Source organism: Microcaecilia unicolor, chromosome 5 (assembly GCF_901765095.1).
Source record: "Microcaecilia unicolor chromosome 5, aMicUni1.1, whole genome shotgun sequence".
NCBI lineage: Eukaryota > Metazoa > Chordata > Amphibia > Gymnophiona > Siphonopidae > Microcaecilia > Microcaecilia unicolor.
In genome coordinates, this window is record NC_044035.1 from 226,400,811 (window position 1) to 226,425,759 (window position 24,949).

The 24,949-nt window shown below is 41.9% G+C and overlaps 1 protein-coding gene across 1 annotated transcript in view; it reads left to right on the plus strand.

The window, feature by feature from the left end:
- DSCAM (DS cell adhesion molecule) overlaps positions 1 to 24,949 on the plus strand; it is a 999,367-nt gene that overhangs the window by 544,424 nt on the left and 429,994 nt on the right. The window contains 2 exon segments of the mRNA XM_030205023.1: positions 15,298 to 15,426; positions 22,030 to 22,197. Coding sequence (XP_030060883.1) covers positions 15,298 to 15,426; positions 22,030 to 22,197 — 297 coding nt within the window.

A 24,949-nucleotide genomic window follows, 5' to 3' on the forward strand; every position in this document is an offset into this window, starting at 1 on the left:
AATATTTTTGTAAAGTACAGTCACCAGAACAGAGCTCAGTGCTCAAGATGATATCTTGCCAGTGATATAAATAAGGGTTAGGCATATTACTCTCTTAGCTCCTGTAGTCAGAGGATAGCCACTTAGCCTTCATCCTTCCTTGTGGTCTGAGTTTCTTGATGCTGTGCCTAAAGGGAGCAACAATCACCCATTTTCACCAACAGAAGGCTGAAGGTGGTGGAATGCAAACATATTTCTCTGTTCCATGCTTAAAAAGTGAGCCAAAGAAGTAAGAATTTGATCTCAGGTAATGTATTACGGTTATTGAAAAAGAATTTATCTTTTTACCTGGAGGGAGGAGGGTTGGTGTCTGGAAGTAGCCAGGATGAGCAGTGACGCAACAGAGAAGAGGCAACTTGGATAGTTTTGCTCTAATAAGAAAGGAGGGCTAGATCCCAGCTGTCCAGTGGCAGTAGTCATAGTCCTATAAACCTAAATGTGGACCAACTGGCTGTAGTGGGAGGAAAAAAGAGAGGCAGAGAATGCTGCATGGCCACAAGAGAGAAGAGCCAGGTAGTGGCAAGAATGAGGGACAGGCCTACATGCAGTGACAGGGAGAAAGCAGCCTGGGAGGAGTTATAGAATACTCAGTGCCATGGAGAGATGATGACAGTGGAAGCCATGGGTAAAGTCTTCTCCACTGTAGGAAGAGAGGACCTCAGTGGGGCAGTAGCCCAAAAAGGAGTCAGATGACTTCCACAGCAGTGAAAAGCACCAGAGAGTAGGCAAAGACCTAAAGGGAGAAGAGCAATCTGATAAGAGGGCTCTTTTGGGGAATAGAAGGCACAGGACTGAGAAAAAGAAGTTTGGTTTTGCTTAGCCATATAGAGACCTTGTTCTTAAGAAAGAAAAAGAGGAAGCATATGCAGACCTTGTTTTTAAGAAAGAAAAAGAGGACGCTTAAGGATGAGGAGTTGCTGGGCAGAAATTTCCCAGAAATTTTGCAAGGAATAAAAAGCAGCTAGGAGGGATCATGGGTAAGCGAATTATTCTTGGTGTGTGGGTTGGGGAGGAAGACAAGAAGTCCCTTCTTTCTGGGCCTGGAGAAATCGTATGCATGCATTGATGCTTTTGGAACGACAGCATGCTAAATGCTCTCCAAAGCGTTTGAAATTATTTTTTTCAGTGTGGGATGTGTACATTTGGTCCTTTCCGCATAGGGCCAGGAGCTTAATTCTAAATTCTTCTTGACTAGGTGTTCCTTTGTAGTACACAGTGAGAGACCCCAGTTTTGTTTTGATTTGTTTGATTGGAGACCTCATGCCACATGCACCTTACCTCTGAATGTTTTTTCCCGCTCTTGGGGGGGTGGGGGGGAACTGGAGTTGGGACATTAATGTATCTTATGGAAAGTTTGATGATGGATTCTTCTCTACGTTTTCAGCACATTTCATATTTGTTGAGTTGAATTCTTTGTCACTTTATCATGCTTATGTGGCTATTTATGATATGCCATCAATAAAAATAGTTGAACCATAAAAGCAGCTAGGAGCTGTATTGAGCTGCTTAGTCATAGGAGAAGGCCCAGTAGAGACAAAAATGAGTAGATTAGGGAAAAGCCTGAGAAAACAAGTGAGCTTTCAAAAGAGCACGGAAACGGGGAAAAGAAAGCTCTGATTTCAGAGAAAGTGGTAGAGCATTCCAAAGAGAAGGAGCTAAACAGAAGAAAGTGAAACACCTTCTGAAGGGAATGCTTGTTAATGGACTACTATAACTTTTTCCTAATTAGAGTTAAGTGTGTTGAGGTACAAGAGGGCATTGTAGCCCACAGTATGAGAGCTGAGCATGTCGTCATAGGAGCAGAGCCCAACATTGTAAAATGCTAATTCGTCATTCAAGGTGTCCACCAATGAGATCTCTCCCTACAAAGACACATTTCAGGGGAATGTTTCACTTTATTGAACTCAGTTAGAACTTTTTGGTAGGGTCAGTACGTTTTTTCTAGTGGAAAAGGTGCTGGTACTGAAATGCCAGGCCACTCTTCAGGGGTGGGGTGATCACTGAGGGACCCACCCCACAACAGCCAGGCCCCCAGCAACCAGTCACAGAATCTATGACAAGTCAGAATTGGTGTGTAGAGCCTGAGCTCTTTCATTAAAACTTGGGGTCCATGGGTCAATTTTAGCAGACAGTGGAAAAGGTGCCGGTACTTAGTACCCCCAAGTATAGGGAAGTTTCAGGACTTCACATGTATTCAAAGGAAAACTGTACTTACCTGGGTTGTTATGTTCCAATAGTTCATTTGTATTGTACTGTCCGCTCCTGAGGAAAAAATAGGAAAGGTCATCTGAAGAATAAAAGAGTTGAGAGGAATTTACTCTAAAAGAATCTGGAGATCTGGCTAATTTGTGTGGTAAAAGGAAATGCAATACTTTTCTGATATGGGTGGTTTGTTTATGTTGCTGGGAGATCCTGTATAAAAGGAAATAAATCCTTTTTACTTATTGTCTCACTAAACCAGCCAAGACCTATGGGTTTATGCCTCCCTGCCAGTAGATAGAGACAGAGAACATAGCTTTGCATTGACATCATCACATCCTATAAGAGGTCATGTTAACAGGAGATTTGCTAGTATTCTCTATCTCCAGCAGAAGCTGGCACATGCCGTACTGGTGAAGCATGATTGAACTCCCTGTTTCTATCTTGGGTCTACAGATTTTAGCAGTCCCTGGTCCTACTACCAGGGCAGTGGTTTGAGAGCTGTCTCCTGTGATCAAGGGCTCTCAGGGCACTAGTCTCCAGACTGTCTTCCTTGGTAGAACACTTACAATGCTTCCCAGGGTAGTTGTCAGGGATCTGTTTCCTGTGGTGGAGCTACTGAGGTGATATTTTCCCTGGGCCAGGCCTGAGATTTTTTGCAGTGCTCCCATTCTCTCCCGGGTTTCGACTGTGTAGGGGAGGGGGACATTAGGCCTTTGAGGTGAACAGCCTGGATGGTTGCTGTGCTCATCAGCTCTGTTTTAATGTGAATTTCAACCCTAGATCTGGGTATTTCAGGACCCCCAGCCATTTGGTGATACCTAAACTGGAGACTGGCATGTCTTCTTCAGCAGGTTCTGCTGCCAAATGTTCCAAACTCGAGCTGACCTCCCCACAGAAAATAGTAGCTGGATCCAAATAGGAGGAATCCACCTTAGTGAGGACTCTGGCAGAGACACTCTCGCTGAAAGTTTTGATCAAGGACACCCAAGACACTACCAATGAAATGAAAGTGGACCTTGCACCTTAAGAAAAAGCTGGCAGCCTCTATTGCCCAAGTAGTAGCACAAAGTGCACCACTGTTGTGGAAAATGAGTTAGGCTGGTCTCAACTGAAGTAGGTTGCATCAACATGCAGGAAAAGGATCTTGAAGACTTGAACAACCATACCCAGTTCAATAATTTCTATCTATTGGGGGTCCCTGAGTGGGTCCATGTGCATGGATGCTATTGCTTTCACTGAGTGCTTTGTGCCTAAGCTCCTTGGGATACTATTTGAAAAACCTTTTGAAATCAAAAGAGAGTATGTCTGCTTGACTGGTCTAGGGCACCAGATACTCTTGGCCTATAGTGGTGAAAGTCTTGTGGTATCCTCATGTGGCACAAATTTAGTTTAGTTTATTAAACTTTGATATACCGCCCAGCCTTAACAGATCACAGCAGTTTACAATAAAATATAAATACAATATAAAACATAAATAGAAAAGAACTCCATATATCACAAAGAAAAGACCTAATTCATCCATACTGAAGAATCATTCATCCTTTTTAAAAGAAGAAAAAAAATGAATTACTTGTAATATATTGATATCATATCTCACAGACTCAACAATATATTTTTTTTCATTTCAGTGAGAAATTTCAAATGTTATTGTAAAAAAAAAAAAAAGAGTTTTCAATAAAGTCCTCAATTTCTTAAAATTCACTTCCTGATGAATCAATTTAGGAAGATTATTCCACAACACAGGACCAAGCCAAAAGAAAGCGCTTGAACGAGTAGACTCCCAACAGGCTTCAGAAATATGTAGAATCGCCATCCTATAATCCTGAAAAGATCTTAATGTCCTTGTTGGAGTATATGGGATAGCTAAACTGCACAAATAAGATGGAGCATAATAAGCCTTATGTTCCAGTGTTAAGATTTTAAATGAAACACGATATCGAACTGGCAACCAATTATATGTTATAAACAAAGGAGTTACATGATCATATTTGCGAAGATTGCCAAGAATTCTCAAAGCTGTATTCTGTAACATTTGCAGACGCTTAACACTAATTTTGCTGTACCAGTATACATCATATTACTATAAGTAAGACGTGAAATGAGAATAATGTTTAACAGCCCTTAATTGACACAGTACAAAAAACCCTTTTTGGGATAAGACCAAGCAGCAGGCCCCATTGTTGTACAAGGGGAGCAAAATCTCCATAGTACAAGATCTTCACGAAAGTACGGTTCAATGCCACAAGGCCAGATACTATTTCAGTTCCAATAAAAGTGATCATCTCTTGGTTCAATATTTGAAAAATAGGAAGAACAGAGCTAAAGTTATATCCATAATGGGCTCAGTTGACAAATTATTGCCTCAGGCTATTGATAAAGAATTTCTCCTTGTCCATCAACAATTCTACATAACTGAGGTCACATTATTTATTTGGATTTATTCACTGCCTTTTTGAAAAAAATTCACCCAAGGCAGTGTGCAGCAAGAATAAGTTGAACATAGACAACAGACAATTACAGCAATAACAATGTTAATATCGTAATACATATTATGGCATAGTAAGCTATTTACACTGTCAAAACAATACACAGTAAAATATCTTAATAGATAGCATAAGGAATACATACTATAGAGCAATAGGAGTTAGAAAACAAGGGGACTAATATAAATAAAGTTGCAAGTGATGTCAGAGGGGTGCATGAATATAATCACAACTGGGGTAGAAGTGGGTAATGACTGGTTAGAGCAAAAGCAGCTGTCTCCAACAGAAAGAGAAAGTTTAGATAATCCAATTTTGTTGCAGGAAGTTGTGAAGGCTATCAAGGGCCTGGCTTTACAGAAATGGGGTCCAATGGGCTTTCTGTAGAGTTTTATCGGGCCTTTCCTACTTTCTAGTCTCCTAGATTGTTGGGATTTTATCAGGCCTTTCAGTCCTCTGGGGAGGTAGTTGGGACCTTCACTGAGACTGCTATTATGGTTCTCGAGAAGCCAGATAAAGACCCTCATTACATTCAGATCTCTTATCAGTGTTGACTCCAGAGTCTTCTTTGATCGGATTTCAGAGCGTTTTAGGCTGAACCATATCTAAAGATCAGACTGAGCTTGTAGCTGGTTGGAACATCACTGACAATGGTAAAATGCTCTGCAGTATCAATCAGTATGTTGCACAGGTCAGATTACTTTAGTGGCCATTTCCTTGGATGTGGAGAAGACTTTTGATAGAGTGGAATGGGGATATCTTTTTCAAGTCATATGGTGGTTTGGCTTTGGAGCTGCTTTGTGCAGATGGTTAATGTTCTCTGTATAGTTGCTACTAATGGTCTTCTTTCATATATGTTCTCTTTGGCTCATGGGATGCAGCAGGGATGCCCCCTATCCCCTTCCCCCACTCTTCTGTTTAACCTGGTGTTAGAGCTCCTAACTAGTTCAATAAGATCAGAGCCAGGGATTCAAAGGATTCCTGTTAGCCCCTATGAGCACAATGTACCTGCATATACAGATGATGTTTTGCTCTACACAATGGTGGCATCAATTCCTCAGGTATTATTGACATGCTAACAGGCAAGACAGAGGTGTTAACTCTTAACTGTCCAGATCAAGGCCCAGAGGCTCATAAATTTGTGCTACATTGTGCGCCAGGTGGCATCACATGTCTTGAGACATGCTGTAACCTCACTCTTGTAGATAGTGTCCTGCAGAATGAACAGAGGATTACACAAGTGGTACAATACCTCATTAGGTCCAGATCGCCACTTTATTTGTCCTGGTGGAGACACACAGAGACTGTCAAAATGGATTTAACTCTCAAGATCAACTATGTATTGATTACGGTGCCTATAGCCTTTTTGCCTTCATTTTATAAGCAGGTGAGGGCCTTTTGGTTGCCTTTCTGTGGAAAACCAAGACCCTGCACATTGCCTTACTTAAATTGCAAGCTGAAAAAGTGCACAAGGGAGTTAAATTCCTATGTTTTCGCTCTTATCGTATAAGTTTTCATTTGAGTCAAGGTGTTCAGTGTAGAGAGTTACATGGGGACTGAAATTTCACCCATTCCAACTGGAATCTAACCCATACCCACCCATACCCGCTAAGATCCATTCCATCCCCACAATTAATGACCTTCATCCCCACCTGTACCCGCAGGAGTCAATGCTATTATTTACTTGCTCGCAGCCCTCTGTTTCTTCCCTACCCCAACAGCCTCCTATGATTTTTTTGGTTGGTATACACTATTCAACCAATGAGTGTTCCAAGCCTTAGTCTGGTGTTCCAGCTGCCTCTAAGGGCATTCCAAGTCTCATTCTGGAGTCACCAGAGATTTTGACTACATTCCCATGGGAATCCCACGGCAACTTCTTCCATCCCCATGGGAATCCCCATTCCTGTTCAGATTTTTAATTTAGTGGTTGCAAACTTGGACTATTTCTGATCTCCCCGCTTGAATTGATATCGAGTGTAATTAGACCAGAGATTTTGTCTTTAGAGTTGTTAACCAGTATGTTCATATTCTTAGACTTACAATCTCATCTAGTCATCCAGGCCTAAGATAGAGCCCCTTTTACAAAGCGGTGGTAAGCCCAACGCGGGCTCATGGTGTGTACCCGGTGGTAATTGGGCAGTGCCGCATGCTACCCAGTTACCGCCAGGTTAGCGCAGGAGCCCTTACCACCTCCTCAGCGGCTGGTGGTAAGAGCTCCCCCCACACCGAAATGGCTGCATGGCAAGTGCTTCACTTGCCGCACAGCCATTTCCTGAAAAAGAAAGACCTACCTTTTACCCGCTATTGTAAAAGGAGGCCTCGGTGCATGTCAAAAACAAGCGCCAACGTCAACGGAGGCCTCCTTTTGCCACAGCTTAGTAAAAGGGGCCCACAGGGTGCTTCAGTTACTGGATGGGAAGTTAGATATTCCTTGGGGGAAATCTAAGCCTATGCCTCTCTGATATAATGTGAACTTTCAAAATCCAAGAGAGATGTTTGAATTGGCCATCTTAGTTACACAAAGGCATCTGGACATTGGAACAACTTTTAAATGACGTATAGCGTTAAAGTCTTTCCCAGAGTTGCAAGCACGATATAACTTGCATCCTAGTTTCTACTTTCAGTGGATGCAGCTGACACATTGCATACATGGTGCTACATACCATGGAGATTATATTCACCTGTAAAAGTTGTAAGCATTATCTGGAGTTGCCCCAATATTTGTACAAGCTGCTTCATTTTGGACATGTTAGGCCTTATGTTGGTACAGAAAAAGTCTGGGAAAAGGAATGAAGAAGGAGCTCGGTGTTAAGGCTTGGAATTGACTCTGGTGCAAATCAACTCGCGCATCGCTGTCAGCATCTGTAACACTTTGGATGCTTTGTAAAGTTGCTAAGTTGTTGCATCTGCTGTTGGTTTTGCCAGCAGGAGTGGAGTATGTTCTCCCATATGCTTTATTATTGTTCTTTGTTGGGATTTTATTGGTAGAGAGTATAGGAGAAGCTCAGTACTACTTTTTTAATTAAATGAAGCAATGCAATTTAAGCATGCATATATGGCAATCCTTAGGTTTGCCGCAGACATTAGCAAAACCTGAACAAAAACATTTTGATTTATTAACCCATTCTTTTTTCAAATTTTTATTTTCACCCTACATTTCTGTGGCCCTTCATCTTGCACATTTGGAAAGAGAGTTCTAATGTTTGGTGGAATATGATTTGTCATGTGGCTAAATGTGATGCAGTGAAGGCTGAACGATTAAATCGAAGCAATCCTATCACAAAATGTGAGAATCCGTGAGTGTTGTATAATGCATGTCTGTACCATACCTGCTAGTCCATATTGTTGTTCGTTGTACATGCCTTTATGTTGCTGTTTTGTTACTTGCTCAATTTTCAATAAAATGCTGAAATAGAATGTCAGCTGCTTCTGAGTGCAGTTAGTGCTGCAGTGATAAGCAGTCCCACATCACCAGAGTCTGGGCATGCCCTGAGTGTGATGGAGAAGCAGAGCTCATAGGGTTGATATTTTCAGGTGGTCAGATCTCGCAGTCTCCCATGTACAGGAATCGGGTAGAGCAGGAATAAACAATCAAAATACCATCATTGCACTGTAAGCCTCATTATTTAGCAGTTCAAAGGATAGAACAACTATTCACTTATCTGTTCACAATTTGCTCACGACAGCAGAAAATAAATTGAAGTTCACAAATTCAACAGGTGTCACTCCCCAAATATTATAGTGATAAATGTAAATCCATTAAATATATATAACATGATATCCATTTGGCCATATCAGCTCTTCAAAATCTGCAAAGTCTTGCTTGACATGGGTCTGTTTTGCCAAAATGTGTCATCAGGAGATAAGACTACAATAAATAAAATTTGTTAATACCCATTATATTGCTTCCATTCTCTTGAATCATACTCTTTTAACATTCTCTGTTTTGAAATCTACCATATAGGGAGGGCACCAAAATCAATGAGGCTCACGGTGCAGTGATGGTATTTTGTCTGTTTATCCTTAGTGGGAGAAATGCAGGAACTGAGTGCCTATCATGCTATAATATTTATATTTGAATATAATATGTTGGTTAGTTCATTTGAGAATCTCAGATTTAGTGGAGTATTCACCTATTGGAATTATGCATTTATTTTCCATAGAAATGTTATAATTTGAAATATTCAATGCTGGTAGATGAATATCCAATTTTAAAAGAAATTCATAAGCCATCCAAGGTTTTCTTGTACCACAAGGCACTGAGAAACATGATTCTATCTGAATGGGAGTCTCCAAAGGTCAGGATCAAGAACTCAAAAGCTCTTGGTAGGCTCTTTTTCATTACCTTTGCCAGACATGGATGATCTTTTCCAGGTGCCCAAGGTCAGTGCCCTTATGGCGGTGATAGCTTGCAGGACTACCATTCTCATGGATTCTAAGTGATTCGAAGGACAGATAGATTGAGAGGCCTTCTGAAACAGGCCATCTCCTTCTCGCTTTGGGCCACTTAAGTGGAGATTATACTGCGTATGTGGTTTATGGAGATTAGATTGCTTATGCACTATTATGCTGGAATCAGCAACTTCATTTTTGGAATTGGGAACTACCTTTCTGACTGATGCTATGTATGATTTGATCTATCTTTCATCCAGTTTTGTAGCTTCTTTGGTGATGGCCCGTCATCTATCATGGCTTCAGTATAGGGCAGCAAACACTGCATCAAAGATGTATCTTAGCATATATTCCTTTAAGGGCTGTCATCTATTCAGAGGCAAGCTGGAGAAGTTTGTCAAGGATTTGGGAGAATCAAAGATGCAGAAGTTAATGAATGATCATCCTCATTTGGCTGTACAGGGATTCAGAGGCTAAGTTTAGAGACACTAGATATTTTCATTCAGGGAAGCTGTTTTCTATGCACACTTTTCAGTTTGGATCCATGTCATCTTGGACCAGTGGATCCTGGAGATAATTCACAGTGGTTATTCACTTGAGTTGGTCTCCCTGTGCCTGACACCTTTATGATTTCTCCATGTATGCTCAAAATGGCTGTAATCCAGTACACTCTTGGCAGGCATCTAGTCTTAAAGGCCATTGTTCCAGACCCATGAAGCAACAAGGACTGGCTGTTACTCAGTATATTTTATGGCCCTGAAGAAGGATGGCTCATTTTGACCCATTTTGGACCTGAAGATGGTCAACCATCATTTTCTCATGGAGACTTTCGAGTCATTGATTGTGGTGGTCAGGAAAGAGGAAATTCCTCTCATCGTGAGATCTTTCACAAGTCCACTTTCACAGCCCTATCTGCCAGGAGAACTAGAAGTATCTTCAGTTCTGTATCTTGGCTAGGCATTTCTAGTTCTGGACCCCTTCTTTCAGACAGGTCACTGCCCCTTGGACAGTGATGGTGAGGATTATGTCCTTCCTTTAAAGAGAAGGAATTTTTGTGCATCCCTATGTGGACAACTGACTGATCCAGGCCAAGTCAAGGCAGGCGATATGCTTTGCAACAGAGTCATGAAGTTTTTTGAGCGCCTAGGGTGGGTGGTAAACTAAAGGAAGAGCAATCTGATAACCTCCCAGTTGCTGGAGTATCTAGGGGCCTGTTTCAACACTCAACAGGGATGGGTCTTTCTGACCTAGAATAGGCAAGCTTCAATCCTAGGCCCATTACCTTCTGTTGTGAAGAGCTCCATCTCCTGGTGCTAGGCTTCATGGTGTCCATCTTGGAGTTGGTTCCTTGTGCTAAGGCTGTCACATGTGTCTACTGCAGAGAGCATTGCTATCTTAATGGTCTGTCCAAACCTAGGATTTTTAAATCTGACTTCTATTGACAGATCACGCAAGGGTGTGGTTGTACACCACAAATCTTTCGAAGGAATGGAGCTGGAGCCGCTGACTGGATAGTGCTTATGACCAATGTGAGTCTGCAGGGTTGGAGAGCTCACTGTTGGGGCAGGTAGCTCAGGGTCTGTGGTCCTTTGGGGAGGCCAGTAGTCTATCAAGAAGCTTGAGATGAGAGCTGTCAGATTAGCTTTCAACTGGTACCTTCCTATACTCGGAGGCAAGGCAGCTAACAATGCCATCACAATGGCTTACATCAAAGCAGGGAGGAACCCACAGAGCATTAGTGTCTCAGGACTCATTAATGAACTGGTCAGAAAGGAATCTAGAAGTGCTGTAGACATGATAAGTTGTAGTAGTAGTTGTAGTCTGCAGGTAGCCCACTTTGCAGAAGTAAAAAGTATCTGGGCAGATTTTCCCAGCCAGAATTTGCTGGACCCCAATGAACAAGAGTTATCTGGAAGGTCACTGGACTTACAGTAATCGTAGACTTCATGCCACTTGTCAGAACCCGTTCTACTTGTTCTTCAGCAGTCAGAAGGTCAGGTCTCTGAGCCTCAATGCACAAATTCAGCCTTGGTCAGTAGACAGCTTGCTCTTTGTATTTCCCCTTTGGCTGCTGATAGGCAGGATATTCATGAATATATAAAACCTTCCATCTCTGATAGTCCTAGCAGTCCCAGGTTGGCCCCAGTACCCTTGGTATCGAGATCTGGTGAGGCTTACCATGGCGAGTCCTTTTTATTTTTTGCTTTTCCTGGATCTGCTGAGGCAAGGCCCGCTTCAGTAGGAGGATCTCACTGGATTCTATTTTATAACATGGCTCTTGAAAGGACACAGTTTATAGGGGCTATTCACTATCATTGATCTCTACCCTTCTAAAAGCCCATAAGTGTTCCACCTCCCTGGTGTGTTTGAAGCAGCTTGTAGATAATGTTGCCTTTGAAGGCAGATATTTCTTTCACCCTTGCCTTTCTTCAGATGGGGCTTGAAAAAAAGGATTAGCCCTAAATTCATTGAAGATGTTGCCACTATTTCATGTTTCTGGGGTCGGATACACTGCACTTCAGTGAATGCCTATCCAGGTGTCATCCATTTTATGTGTAGTATCAATAGGATATGTCCTCTGTTGCAGCTCCTTAGTGTTAAATGCTTTGGTGGGTTCCCCCTTTGAGCCATTGCATCATGTCTCAATTAAAAATCTGTCTGTCATTGCTGTCTTCTTGGTTGATATTTATTAATTTTGATGAATTTCAGAGATCCAGCTTTGTTGTGTCATGACCTGTATTTGATGTTTTCTCAGGAAGGGGTGGCTGTGCACTGTGCACAGTTCCGGCCTTCTTACCTAGAGTGATTTCTCCATTTATGTGAACCAGAGTATTTTTTTGCCTGCCATGGAGATGAGTCACTCTTCACAAATTGGATATGAATGTGATTCTTCTGTGGTATCTGTTCAATTAATGCTTTCAAGAAATCTGATCACTTCTTTCTTCTCTTTGGCAGTCTTCACAAGGAGAAAGCTGCTTCTAAAGCATCGATAGTTCGGTGGGTGAAGGAGTCCATTACTTTGGCCTATTTGTTGAAAAGGCAAGCAGTTCTGGTTGGACTCTAGGTACACTCAACAAGTTGTCATTATAGCAGAAACCTGCATTGTTCACCTGAGGATATATAAAAGCCACAGTCTGCTCCTCTTTAAATTCTTTTATAAAATTTTTCATTCTTGACATTACCACATAGCAGCAGATTGCCTTTGGGGCTGAAGTTCTTAAGGTGGCCCTGGATGACTCCCACATTCACTGTTAATGAAGCTTGGATATTTCTCAATTGTCTGAACTGGTCTAGTGGAAAGATATGGAAGGTGAAATTTAGCCTCACCTGTTAGTTTACTTTCCTCGAGTCCTGTTAGACCAGTCCAGGATCCATCCAGGGAACTCTGGCACAGATCTGCTATGTTGCTATCTAAGGTTGCTTAGCTGAGTTGTGTTTGTTTTATTCTGCCTTTTCTCTCCCCTCTCCGTTGATGGAAGTGTCAGGTGACTGTTTATTCCTTCGCATTAGTCTTCTCAAATGATTTCCTTTGGGGGATGAGTGATTTTTTAAAAATATTTTTAGTTCTCAAGTTTCCAGTTGCTTGCTTTGTGAGGAATTACTGGTGAGTCTCCTAGTAATAGTCTCTTACAGACAGTGATGATGTAACTGCAACCAAATGCTGGCAGGTAGGCATAAACCCATTTGCCTGGACTGGTCCAGAATGAGTCAGGGAGAGAAAATTAACAGGTATTGCTAAATTTCACCATTTGGCAGAATGGAGACCTGGTCCTGTGCAGTGTAAATGCAGATTACTGGTGTTTGGCTTTCAAAAAACAACAGGGAAAACAAGTATTTTAGTCCTTTTTTCAGAAGAAAAAAATCATAACTGAGTTTGATTAACTTGTTGACTGTTATAAATATTTTCCTGTTGGTTCTCTCCCTTGTTTATCAGTTACTTACCTGACCCCAAGAGAGAAAATAATATCTGGTCAAGTAGTACTCTGATTCTGATATTTTCCTACTATCCCCCCCCCCCCCCCCCCGAGAAATCATTATTACTTTATGTTAGCACCAGCCCCTCATCCCTGCCTCTCGGGAAACCTTACATAATAGTCCATGATAACATCACAGAGGGTGTACCTGCAGGAGGGTTAGTGTCTGACTGTTATCTTTGCCTGAGCTGGCACAGAGGTTGCACAGTTGAAATGTCTTTTGCTCTTTCTTGGTGGTGGTTTACAGAGGAAGATGACTGTAGAAACAGTAGTTAACTGGTGCCTGTACCTCTGACATGTGACTGAAGAGGATGAGACTGAGCAGGTGGTGTCACTGCCAACCACCCAGCTTAATTTAGTAAGCTCATTCAGTTCTGCCACTAGGGGGGAGAGGGGGCACTGCAGCTTTGAATCATGACTTGGTAAGCTTCCAACAGACACAGTTTTCCCTTAGGTCCCAATATTGTTATGAATCAAATGCAGGTCTCTTTTATTCCTTAGTTCATTCCAGAGATACCTAGTGGGGCAATTCTATAAGTGGGCATCTCCTTTTAGATACCTTGATGCTGCATGGTAAGAACCTATTCTATAATGGCATCTGTGGTTTATCTTACATTTAGTCTTGGTGTAAGTGGATACATCTAAATGTGGTAAGGGTGTGTATAACTTATAGTATTCTATCAGTGACATTCATAACTGGGAGGCACACCTATATACTGCCCATGTTTGACCCATAAAAGAACTATACCACTTATGCATGCCCTTACAGAATAACATTTATGGCACTTAACGCACATAGGTGCTCATTTTCTTGTGCATTTAAAAGTACTTTGTTATAAAATTGTTACACACATGCACATAATCACAGTCATACAGATGTGCAGGCCTGCACACCTTGGAGGCTAGGGAGTTTCCTTCCCCAACTTTTGTCTGACAGCTTAGCTGCATGGGTAGTGGAATAATGATGATTTAATAAAAAATAAAGGCTATGGGTAGCACTTCCCTTTTCAGTAAATTTGGCTGAGTATTAGGGTGGCCATTTAACCCTATGTCAAAATGGACAAGCTGAGCCAGGTCTGATTGTTCTCCGTTGCTTACTTGGAGATCTGCTATCTTGCTGGTCTTAGGGAAATCAAAACTATTAAGTTCCTACAGTGGGGGGATACCTAGACCAGATGGTCCATGACCTCATTGCTCTACTTAAAGTACAACTATATTATTAGTTGGGCAGCAGTGTGACCATTGTTTTAAACATCACAGCGCCCTGGGCCGGCAACACAACCTTGGGGATCTTGATAGTTCTTTTATTTTGGTTGCCCTAGAGTTTAGAAATTGAGAGTAGGTAGAAATGTCCAGGAAATGAAAGCATCAGAATTTGCAGTCCAGAGAAGCTTGTTTGGTAATGTGTAAGGAAAGCAACATGTCTGTCAAGCTCAGTGCATTTGGAATGCACCTCAAGTTCACTGTAACCCATAGTAGGTGCACATAATGAATGACATAAATTCTTTAAGTATTTCAGATTTTAAAAGCCTTTATGCAGTGTAGAACATACAAATTTGAGCAAGACCTTTGGCATCTTCCGACTTGTCCTGATCACTACTCTCCAACCTACATTGGATACAGTCTACAGGGGAAACACAGAGCTTAATGTACCAATCATCCTAGGATCCCAAGAATTCTCTTAATGATTTCTCTAAGGAAATCCAAGGTTAAGAATTTAAAATAATATAAATTTCAAATATCCTTTGATTTTAGGATTTGGGAAATATATCACCCTTTGTATTCAAAGAAGATGGCTGAGTTTTTGTGGCATGTTTTAACCATGTGTTTAGTTTACTCATCTGATATACTACTATTTGAAAAACACTAATGTGGTTTACAATTAAAGTATGTGAGGTTAGCCAGTCAGAGGAATATACCTGAGAACACATGCAGGGTCAAAGTAGAAGATAAACTATTGCAGCAGATTAATAGTTCAAGAGAGGAAAATGGAGACAGAAAGCACTGTCTAGTACTGTGTCCACACAGGCCTCTGCAGAAATTTAGGTCTGGCACATGGGGAAAGACTGTACTCAGTTCTCTAAACAGATGGGAAGATATTGCTGTTACAGATGGGACCTCTACTGGGACCTTTGATGCTAGAATAACATGTTCCTAGAAAGGCATTGTATACTTCTGTCTTATGCAGAATGTGTGTGTTTGCTTCCCAGAGCCCCCGGACCCCCCTGAAATAGAAATTCGGGAGGTAAGAGCTCGTAGTATAGCTCTCAGGTGGACCATGGGCTTTGATGGAAATAGCCCAATCACAGGCTATGATATTGAATGCAAGAACAAATCAGGTAAGACAACTAGTTATAGGCCACAGACTATATTGCAAACAAAGGTCAGTCAAACGTCCAGTCACAGAATATGATATTGATACCAAAAAGAAGCTGAATTACTAAGGGGACCTTTTACTAAGTCGCACAAGCGTGTATGCGCGCCCAACGCATGCCAAAATGGAGTTACCACACTTCTACTGCGTGGCTCTTGTGGTAATTTAATTTTTGCTATGTGTCCAATATGCTTGGCTGAAAAATAATTTTTATTTTCTGCCGCGCGTATTGGACGTGCGCCAAGTGGCATTTGGCGTTTGTAGGTCATTATCGCCCTGTTACCATGTGAGATTTTACCACTAGGTCAGTTGCTGGCGGTAAGGTCTCAGAACCAAAATGAATGCGTGGCAATTTTCATTTTGGCGCATGTCCATTTTTGGCAAAAATTTTAAAAAGGCCTTTTTTACAGGTGTGCTGAAAAATGATTCTGCTTGCGCCCAAAATCCGTGCCTACACTACCACAGGCCATTTTTCAGAGCACCTTAGTAAAAGGACCCCTAAGAGCCAGAAGCAGAATCCTATACTGTGTGTAGTACAAAATAAAGGTTTTTATTATTTATATATATGAATATGGTATTATAGGGCACTTACGTTAAAGTTGGGGAAAAGGTAAGGCAACATAGGTGAATCTGACAAAGTGGACTGTGGTTGTGGAAAGCTTATCACAAGGAAAACAGCGAAGGTGACTCAATAAAACGATGATGCTGTATATAGTCTAGAAGATTTATTGGTCAACAACGATTCTATGGTCAACACAACGACTCGACACAGCCGTGTTTCGGCCCATTGGCCTGCTTCAGGAGTCTTCCTGTGTTGTGTAGATGAATGTGTGGATGATGGTTGTTGTATATATTTTTCACTTACTTGCTGAAGAAATACTCAACCCTCGTAGCTTCTGATTCTACGAGGGTTGAGTATTTCTTTAGCGAATAAGTGAAGAATAAATACAACAAGCATCATCCACACATTCATCTACACAACACAGGAAGACTCCTGAGACAAACCGATGGGCCAAAACACGGCGGTGTTGAGTTGTTTTGTTGACCATAGAATCGTTGTTGTTAACCAATAAATCTTCTAGACTACATACTGCATCATCATTTTATTGAGTCACCTTTGCTGTTTTCCTTGTGGTATTTTTTCTGTGAGGATTTTTGTTCTTCTGTATCCTCGTGCAAAGCTTATGCCTCCAAAAATCGATTAGTCTGTACAGTGCCACAACTAGGCTCCTTGTTGGCCATATTGGTACCTATGTGCATTAATAAAATAGGCATCCAGAACTGTCCCAGTAGTGCACAAATCTTCATGCACAAATTTATATTCACTCTGAAGAAGGTGTAAATATGTGCATACATAATCAGTTTTATAAAGTTTTATGTTTGCGTAAAGCCTGCTTTACATGTGGAAAAGGTGTTTTATAAAATTGTGCAACTGCAGTGCATATGTAAAAAGTAGAAACACAGAAAGAGGGAACCTACTTTTATGGGATCTGTGTCTAGGTGTTTCTGGGGGTATAGTGTGGGTGAAACAGGTAGAGTTGTGATGTGCTTACATATTTTATAAAATACACTGGTATATGTATTGAGTACATGCACACAGTTATACCTTTTTCAGCAGGTATTGATGGATGTGTGGGCATCCTATTTTATTTACAGTATAGCAAATTTAGTGCCCCTTTTACTAAAGCTTAGTGCATGCTAATGGAATTAGCATATGCTAAGATGCCCATATATATAAAATGGACATCTTAGCATTAGCGCGTGCTAATTCTGTTGACATGCTAAGCTTTAGTGAAAAGGCCCTTAGTTTAATAAACTAGAATAGATACTAAAAAAGCTTATCTATCCACTACACATAAGCACCTGTTTTCCTTAATGAAACACTACTATAAATTCTGGATCTCAAATCCACCAAAAATCTTACCCCATGCAAAATTATTTATATTGGGTTTTTTTTAAGCCTCAGTAGCATCACACGGGGTCAATATACAGCACCCTCCGTGCTTTACATGCTCACATCTTCATCGGTTCTTTTCAGTTCCCTTAAATTTTCTCATATATATTTTTTCATTCAAGAATCATCTTTACAGAAGATAAACTTTATTCATCTTTATAATGTTGACTCGGGGGTTCTCATCCAAAACGGCACGTATTTCGCCTCCAGCTTTATCACGGATATCCGAGACTACGTACACGGATGAATCAACAACAACAGTGATTAATTTGTCTTTATATACATAAACGACTGAACAATCCTTAGTTCTGTCTTTGGACCTGAGGTTTGTACCAACTCCGTTTTATGATCCTTTTCAGTTGAGAATTGATTTTTTTTTTTTTTTTTTTTAGAAAACTTCAGTTAAGTGTATTTTTTGGATAATCCTCCCACTCAGATATTTCCAGTTGTCAGCACTGAGATAATATCTGCCAGGAGTCATGAACCCTGTAATTTTGACTTTTGGAGATTTAGTATTAAGGGATGTAACTATTATTGAGAAGTAGAGAGATCGTGGATGCTTTTCAAAGTGCTCTGCTCAGACAAATGGTGACGGAACCTACGAGGGAGGGAGCGACGCTGGATCTGGTGCTCACAAATGGGGATAGTGTGTCAGATGTCCGAGTGGGTGCCCACCTGGGCAGTAGTGACCATCAAACAGTTTGGTTTGATATGACAGCTGGAGTGGAGGGGGGCCACTCAAAACTCAAAGTCCTGGATTTCAAGCATGCTGACTTTAGCAAAATGGGGGAATACCTGAGGAAGGAGCTGATGGGCTGGGAGGACATACGAGAAGTGGAAGGACAGTGGTCCAGGCTGAAAGAAGCTATAAATAAGGCCACCAACCTATATGTAAGGAGAGTAAATAAAAGCAAGAGAAAAAGGAAACCGATATGGTTCTCCAAGCAAGTGGCTGAGAAAATAAAGGCTAAAGAGTTGGCGTTCCTGAAATACAGAAAAACTCAAGAAGAGGAACACGGAGAGGAATGAAACTGAAAGAAGCCAAGAGAGAGATATGTCTGGCAAAAGCGCAAGCGGAAGAACAAATGGCTAGAAACGTAAGGAGGGGTGACAAAACTTTCTAGGTATATTAGTGAAAGGAGGAAGACTAAAAAGGGAATCGTGAGACTGAAAAATGCTGCGAACCGCTATGTAGATAATGATGAAGAAAAAGCAAATTTGCTAAACAGATACTTTTTTTCTGTTTTCACAGAAGAAAATCCTGGAGAAGGACCATGATTGACTGGCAAAAGTACATATGAGAATGGAGTGGATATAGCACCGTTCATGGAAGAGAGTGTGTATGAACAACTTGAAAATCTAAAAGTGGACAAAGCCATGGGACCAGACGGGATCCACCTCAGGATATTGAGGGAGCTCGGAGAGGTTCTGGCGGGTCCTCTTAAAGATTTGTTTAATAAATTCTTGGAGACGGGAGAGGTTCCATGGGATTGGAGAAGAGCGGATGTGGTCCCTCTTCACAAAAGTGGTGATAGGGAAGAAGTTGGAAACTACAGGCCGGTAAGCCTCACTTCGGTTATTGGAAAAGTAATGGAAGCGATGCTGAAGGAAAGGATAGTGAATTTCCTGGAAGTCAATAAGTTGCAAGATCCGAGACAACATGGTTTTACCAAAGGTAAATTGTGCCAAATGAATCAATGAGAATTCTTTGACTGGGTGACCAGAGAATTGAATCATGGACATTCTAGAGACGTAAACTACTTAGATTTCAGCAAAGCTTTTGACACGGTTCCCCATAGTAGGCTCTTGAATAAACTTGACAGGCTGAAGATAAGACCCAACATGGTGAACTCGATTAGGAACTGGTTGATGGACAGACGCCAGAGGGTGGTGGTTAATGGAATTCGCTCGGATGAGGGAAAGGTGAGTAGTGGAGTGCCTCAGATATCGGTGCTGGGGCTGATTCTGTTCAATATATTTGTGAGTGACATTGCCGAAGGGTTAGAAGGTAAAGTTTGCCTTTTTGCGGATGATACCAAGATTTGTAACAGAGTGGACACCCAGAAGGGAGTGGAAAACATGAAAAGGATATGCAGAAGCTAGAAGAATGGTCCAGAATATTTCATATCTCACTTTGAATTTACCTTACCTAACAGATCTAGAAAATTTTGTAATTATTTCTTTTTTACTTTTCTACCTACTAAGGGTGTAAAGAGTTAGTCTTCACAATAAACTTCTTGCCGTACAAGCTATGAGGATTTGGAAACTATTATCTTCTTGTTCTAATTACATGTTTAATTATCCTTCTTTTAGGAAAAATGTAAAGACTTTGCTTTTTTTTTAAATTTCAAGTTAATTTCTTGTTGTTTTAGTAATATTAGCTATGTTATGTAACTCCCAAGATATTTTCTTGTTTTTTAATTATTTTTTTTGTTACTTATTGTGAACCACTTAGAACCATTTGGTGTTAGCAGTATAAAAATGCAATATAATGTAATGAGTGAGAGGCAGTGAATTGTTTTTTACAGTGATACTGTGTGGTCAATCAAACAGCACTGGCAGTATATCTGCCTTCTATATTTTGACCACAGGAGGGCACTGGAAGACTTGCTCTGCATAAGGTTTAGTTCTCTTTCCATCTTTAATGTTCTCTCCCCCCACCCCCCTCCAACTTTGAGTATCTGGATGGCCCCTTAAAGTCCATTAAAGTCGTTCTTATCTTTATGAGGTGCCTCATAGCCGGTTAAGTGCTGAATATCGCACTTAACTGACTATGGTTTAGCTGGCTCCACAAACCCGGAAATTCCATGTCTGAGCCCAGATGCGGCCCGGCATTGAATTTCCAGGCACAATGCCAGCAGCGGTCATCCCAACGTTGAGCACCAGTGACTGAATATAAACCTCATTCTGCTTTCCTATTATGTGTAATTTTTTCCATTTAATACCTTTTGTATTATTTTGGTGACATATGAACAAATTTGTCATGTCAGTAAAGTTTCCTTTGAATCATGATTCCATGAGGAAAGGGATGGAGCAGACGGCCAGATGTGATCACATGGGGCCCAGAGAAAACTGGACCACTTCCAAACTATGATTCAAGGGTTACCATCTTACATCAGTTCAACATAAAAATTGCCCAGAGATGTACAAGAGGTTTCCAGACCATGCAAACATCCTGTTACCTAAACAATATACCTATATGGTCTTGAATATTTGGGTACATGGTCATTTCATTTTCTTTCCAGTTAAAAGTATCACAAGTTGCAGAGAATCCAGAGAAGTCTGAGAAAATGATTGACTTCTGTGGCCTAAAGTAGTAACCTGAAGGAGAATTAACAATTGCATTTTAACACTGAAGCTGTTACAAGAAATGATTTATTTTGGGAAAAATAGCTCTAGAGCAACTCGCCACTGTTTATAATTTAAGAGCAGGTGCTGTAATTATAAGTTTTAGGATATTAATTTCTCCACCAATCACCAAAGGTGATAATTGCAATAAATTAAATAAATTAAGTATATATATATTCAGAACACAAAGAGACCGTATTTTTAGCTTCAAAAAGATTGATTTAATATACACTTGCACACGAGAGGTAGGTTTTAAGAGATCTTTACAGGTAATCTGTGCATAAAATAGAACAAAGTAGCAGGTAGGTTAACTTACAAGTCCTTGTTACAAGCATGCTGTGGTCCAGCTGATTGATGAGCACATGTTGAGGGGCAAGGCGTCAGCAGACCCCAAAGAGAGCAGCAGGTCCCAAGAGGAGGCAGGTTCCAGGAGAGGCAGGTTCCAAGAGAATCTGAGTTGTTTGCAGTGAAGAGAATCTGAGTTGCTGGCAGTTGATGAGAATCTGAGTTGCTGGCAGTTGATGAGAATCTGAGTCTTGGGGAAACAGCTTTTGCTTTTATATCTTGCAAGCTGCAGGAGGATATGCCATGTGGATCTTTGTCCTGGTTTCCACACGACCCTTGGGCATTTGCAAAGCATTGTGGTATCTTGGTCTCATGTCTGCACACGACCCCTGAGTCTTGGTCTCATGTCTTATGACATCACGAGACTTACAGTCTGGATTTTCTTTTGATGTCCTGCTCAGTCTCTGGGACAGATACACATTACAAGTCCTTCCTTTCTGCACATGTCTGAAAGCTGATGGGAGGGGCAGGTATACCTTTGACAAGCAAATGTCCTGTTTATGCTTCCTCTGAGTTCTTTTGTTTTATTCAGGTGTCCACCTTAGTCATGCCTTTGTTAGGTGGGAGGGCAGAGGAAGCTCTTTTGTGTTTGTTAAGTGTTTGTAATTAACTATCCCTGCTCTCAGAAGTTCCCAGAAAAAGGAATGGAGAGAGAGGGGCTTGAAATGAAACTAAAAGCTGCACAAATATATATTTTTAAAAGATACACAAATATATTGGTGTATATATAATCCAGTAAATATGCTACATATTTCAGTAATAAACTGATACCATTACAAAGCCAACATCTCCATGTATCAGGCCTTGAAGGGCTCACTGCATACCAGGAACACTGAACTGACCTTTATACAGACTGGCAAAGATCTGTAAAGTAAACCAAGGATATTCTGTTTCATCTTCCTTTTTCTTCTTTATTTTAAGACTCGTGGGATTCAGTTCAGAGAACCAAAGATGTGTCCCCTCAGCTCAATCAGGCTACCATCATTGACCTGCATCCGTCATCCACCTATAATATCCGCATGTACGCCAAGAACCGCATCGGCAAGAGCGAGGCCAGCAATGAGCTCACCATCACCACGGATGAAGCAGGTAGTGCCATACCCCACTGTCCTCCTCTCTTGGCTAGTAGGTTCTGTTTACTGTCTTTTCCTCCCCAAGGTGGTTCAGGTGCCTTCACTGAATAAGAGTTGGTTGGACCCTCTTTCTTTTTTTAGTTTCTCTTCTGTTAGCAGGGGTCACACCTGCAGTTGTTAATGCCCCCCAGCTCTAGTACATCATTTCATACATCAGGTCAAACTGGAGCTGCTCATATATAAGTTTTCAGTGCTTTACAAAACTGTAGGTATTCTGAAAGAACTCGAATTTGCTCAGGTATTGAACATCATAGTTTAGTAGCTTGATAAATAAAAGAGCTATCAAAAACCTTTCTATAGCGAACTTCTTTAACCAATGGAAATCCTAATAATAAAGTAGAGTAAAAACAAGAATTCTTCCAAAAGGCTGGATTATCTGTTATTTGAGTTAGAAGAGAATAAAAGTTTCCCCTGTAAGATTTTAAGGGCCCTGTTTACTAAGCCATGCTAGTGTATTTAGTGTGCGCTCAATGCTAGAGTCACCCATATGCTCCTATGGGAAACAGCGTTTAGCGTGTACTAGTCATTAGTGCATACTAAAAATGCTAATACGCCCATAGCGCTGCTTAGTAAACAGGGCCCTAAGTACAGTACAACCAGTTTAAAATTCAACACGTGCATAAAATGGTAGCCAGTGCAGGTGCCACATGATCACTACTACTACTACTACTACTACTTAACATTTCTAAAGCGCTGCTAGGGTTACGCAGCGCTGTACAATTTAACATAAAAGGACAGGCCCTGCTCAAAGAGCTTACAATCTAAAGGACAAGTGAGTAGACGATACGATGGGGGCAGTCAATTTGGGGCAGTCCAGATATCCTGAAGGTAAGAGTTAGGTGCCGAAGGCAGCATTGAAGAGGTGGGTTTTAAGCAGAGACTTGAAGATGGGCAGGGAGGGGGCTTGACGTAGGGGCTCAGGAAGGTTGTTCCAGGCATAAGGTGAGGCGAGGCAGAATGGGCGGAGCCTGGAGTTGGCAGTGGTGGAGAAGGGTACTGAGAGGAGGGATTTGTCCTGTGAACGGAGGTTTCGGGTGGGAACATAAGGGGAGATGAGGGTAGAGAGGTAGTGAGGGGCAGCAGATTGAGTACATTTGTAGGTAAGAAGGAGGAGCTTGAACTGAATGTGGTAACGGATTGGAAGCCAGTGAAGTGACCTGAGAAGAGGGGTGATATGAGTATATCGGTTCTGGCGGAATATAAGACGTGCAGCAGAGTTCTGAACAGATTGAAGGGGGGATAGATGGCTAAGTGGGAGTCCAGTGAGGAGTAAGTTGCAGTAGTCAAGTCGGGAGGTAATGAGAGCGTGGACGAGAGTACGGGTGGTGTGTTCAGAGAGGAAAGGGCGAATTTTGCTGATGTTGAAGAGGAAGAAGCGACAGGTCTTGGCTATCTGCTGGATGTGTGCCGAGAAGGAGAGGGAGGAGTCGAAGATGACTCCGAGGTTGCGGGCAGATGAGACGGGGAGGATTAGGGTGTTATCCACTGAGATAGAAAGTGGAGGAAGAGGAGAAGTGGGTTTTGGTGGAAAGACGATGAGCTCAGTCTTGGACATGTTCAGTTTCAGGTGGCGGTTGGACATCCATGTGGCAATGTCGGTTAAGCAGGCCGATACCTTTGCCTGGGTCTCTGCGGTGATGTCTGGTGTGGAAAGATACAGCTGGGTGTCGTCTGCATAGAGATGATACTGGAAGCCATGAAATGAGGGAACCCAGGGAAGAGGTGTAGATTGAGAAGAGAAGGGGTCCAAGGATAGATCACTGGGGAAAACCAACAGATAGCAGGATGGGGGTGGAGGAGGATCCATGGGAGTGAACTCTGAAGGTGCGGTGGGAGAGATAGGAGGAGAACCAGGAGAGGACAGAGCCCTGGAACCCGAATGAGGACAGTGTGGCAAGGAGTAGATCATGATTGACAGTGTCAAAAGTGGCGGATAGATCAAGGAGGATGAGGATGGAGTAGTGGCCTCTGGATTTGGCAAGGAACAGGTCATTACAGACTTTAGAGAGTGCTGTTTCTGTCGAGTGTAGAGGGCAAAAACCGGATTGAAGTGGATCAAGGATGGCATGAGAGGAGAGAAAATCAAGGCAGCAGCTGTGAACGGCACGCTCAAGTATTTTGGAGAGGAAGGGTAGGAGGGAAATGGGGTGGTAGTTGGAGGGACAGGTAGGGTCAAGTGATGGTTTTTTGAGGAGAGGTGTGACTACGGCGTGCTTGAAGGTGTCAGGGACAGTTGCAGTGGAGAGAGAGAGGTTGAGGATATGACAGATGGACAGGGTGACAGTATGAGAGATGGTGTTAAGTAAGTTGGTGGGGATGGGATCAGAGGAACAGGTGGTACTTTTCGAGCAGGAAAGAAGGCGAGCGGTTTCCTCCTCGGTGATGTCTGGAAAGGAGGAGAAAGAGGCCTGGCTTGGTTGGTTGAGGGTTAAAGGGTGAAAAGGAGGAGATGGTTTGGTAGTGAACTCAAGGTTGATCTTTTGCACCTTGTCGCGGAAGTAATCGGCCAGTGATTGAGGGGAGAGTGAGGGGGGGTAGGAGCGGAGGGCACTTTGAGGAGGGAGTTAAGGGTGGCGAAGAGACGACGGGGGTTGGAGCTGAGAGAATTGGTCAGTTGGGTGTAATAGTCCTGTTTGGCAAGGAATAAGGAGGAGTGGAGGGAGGATAGCATGAATTTGTAGTGAAGGAAATCTGAATGGGTGCGAGAT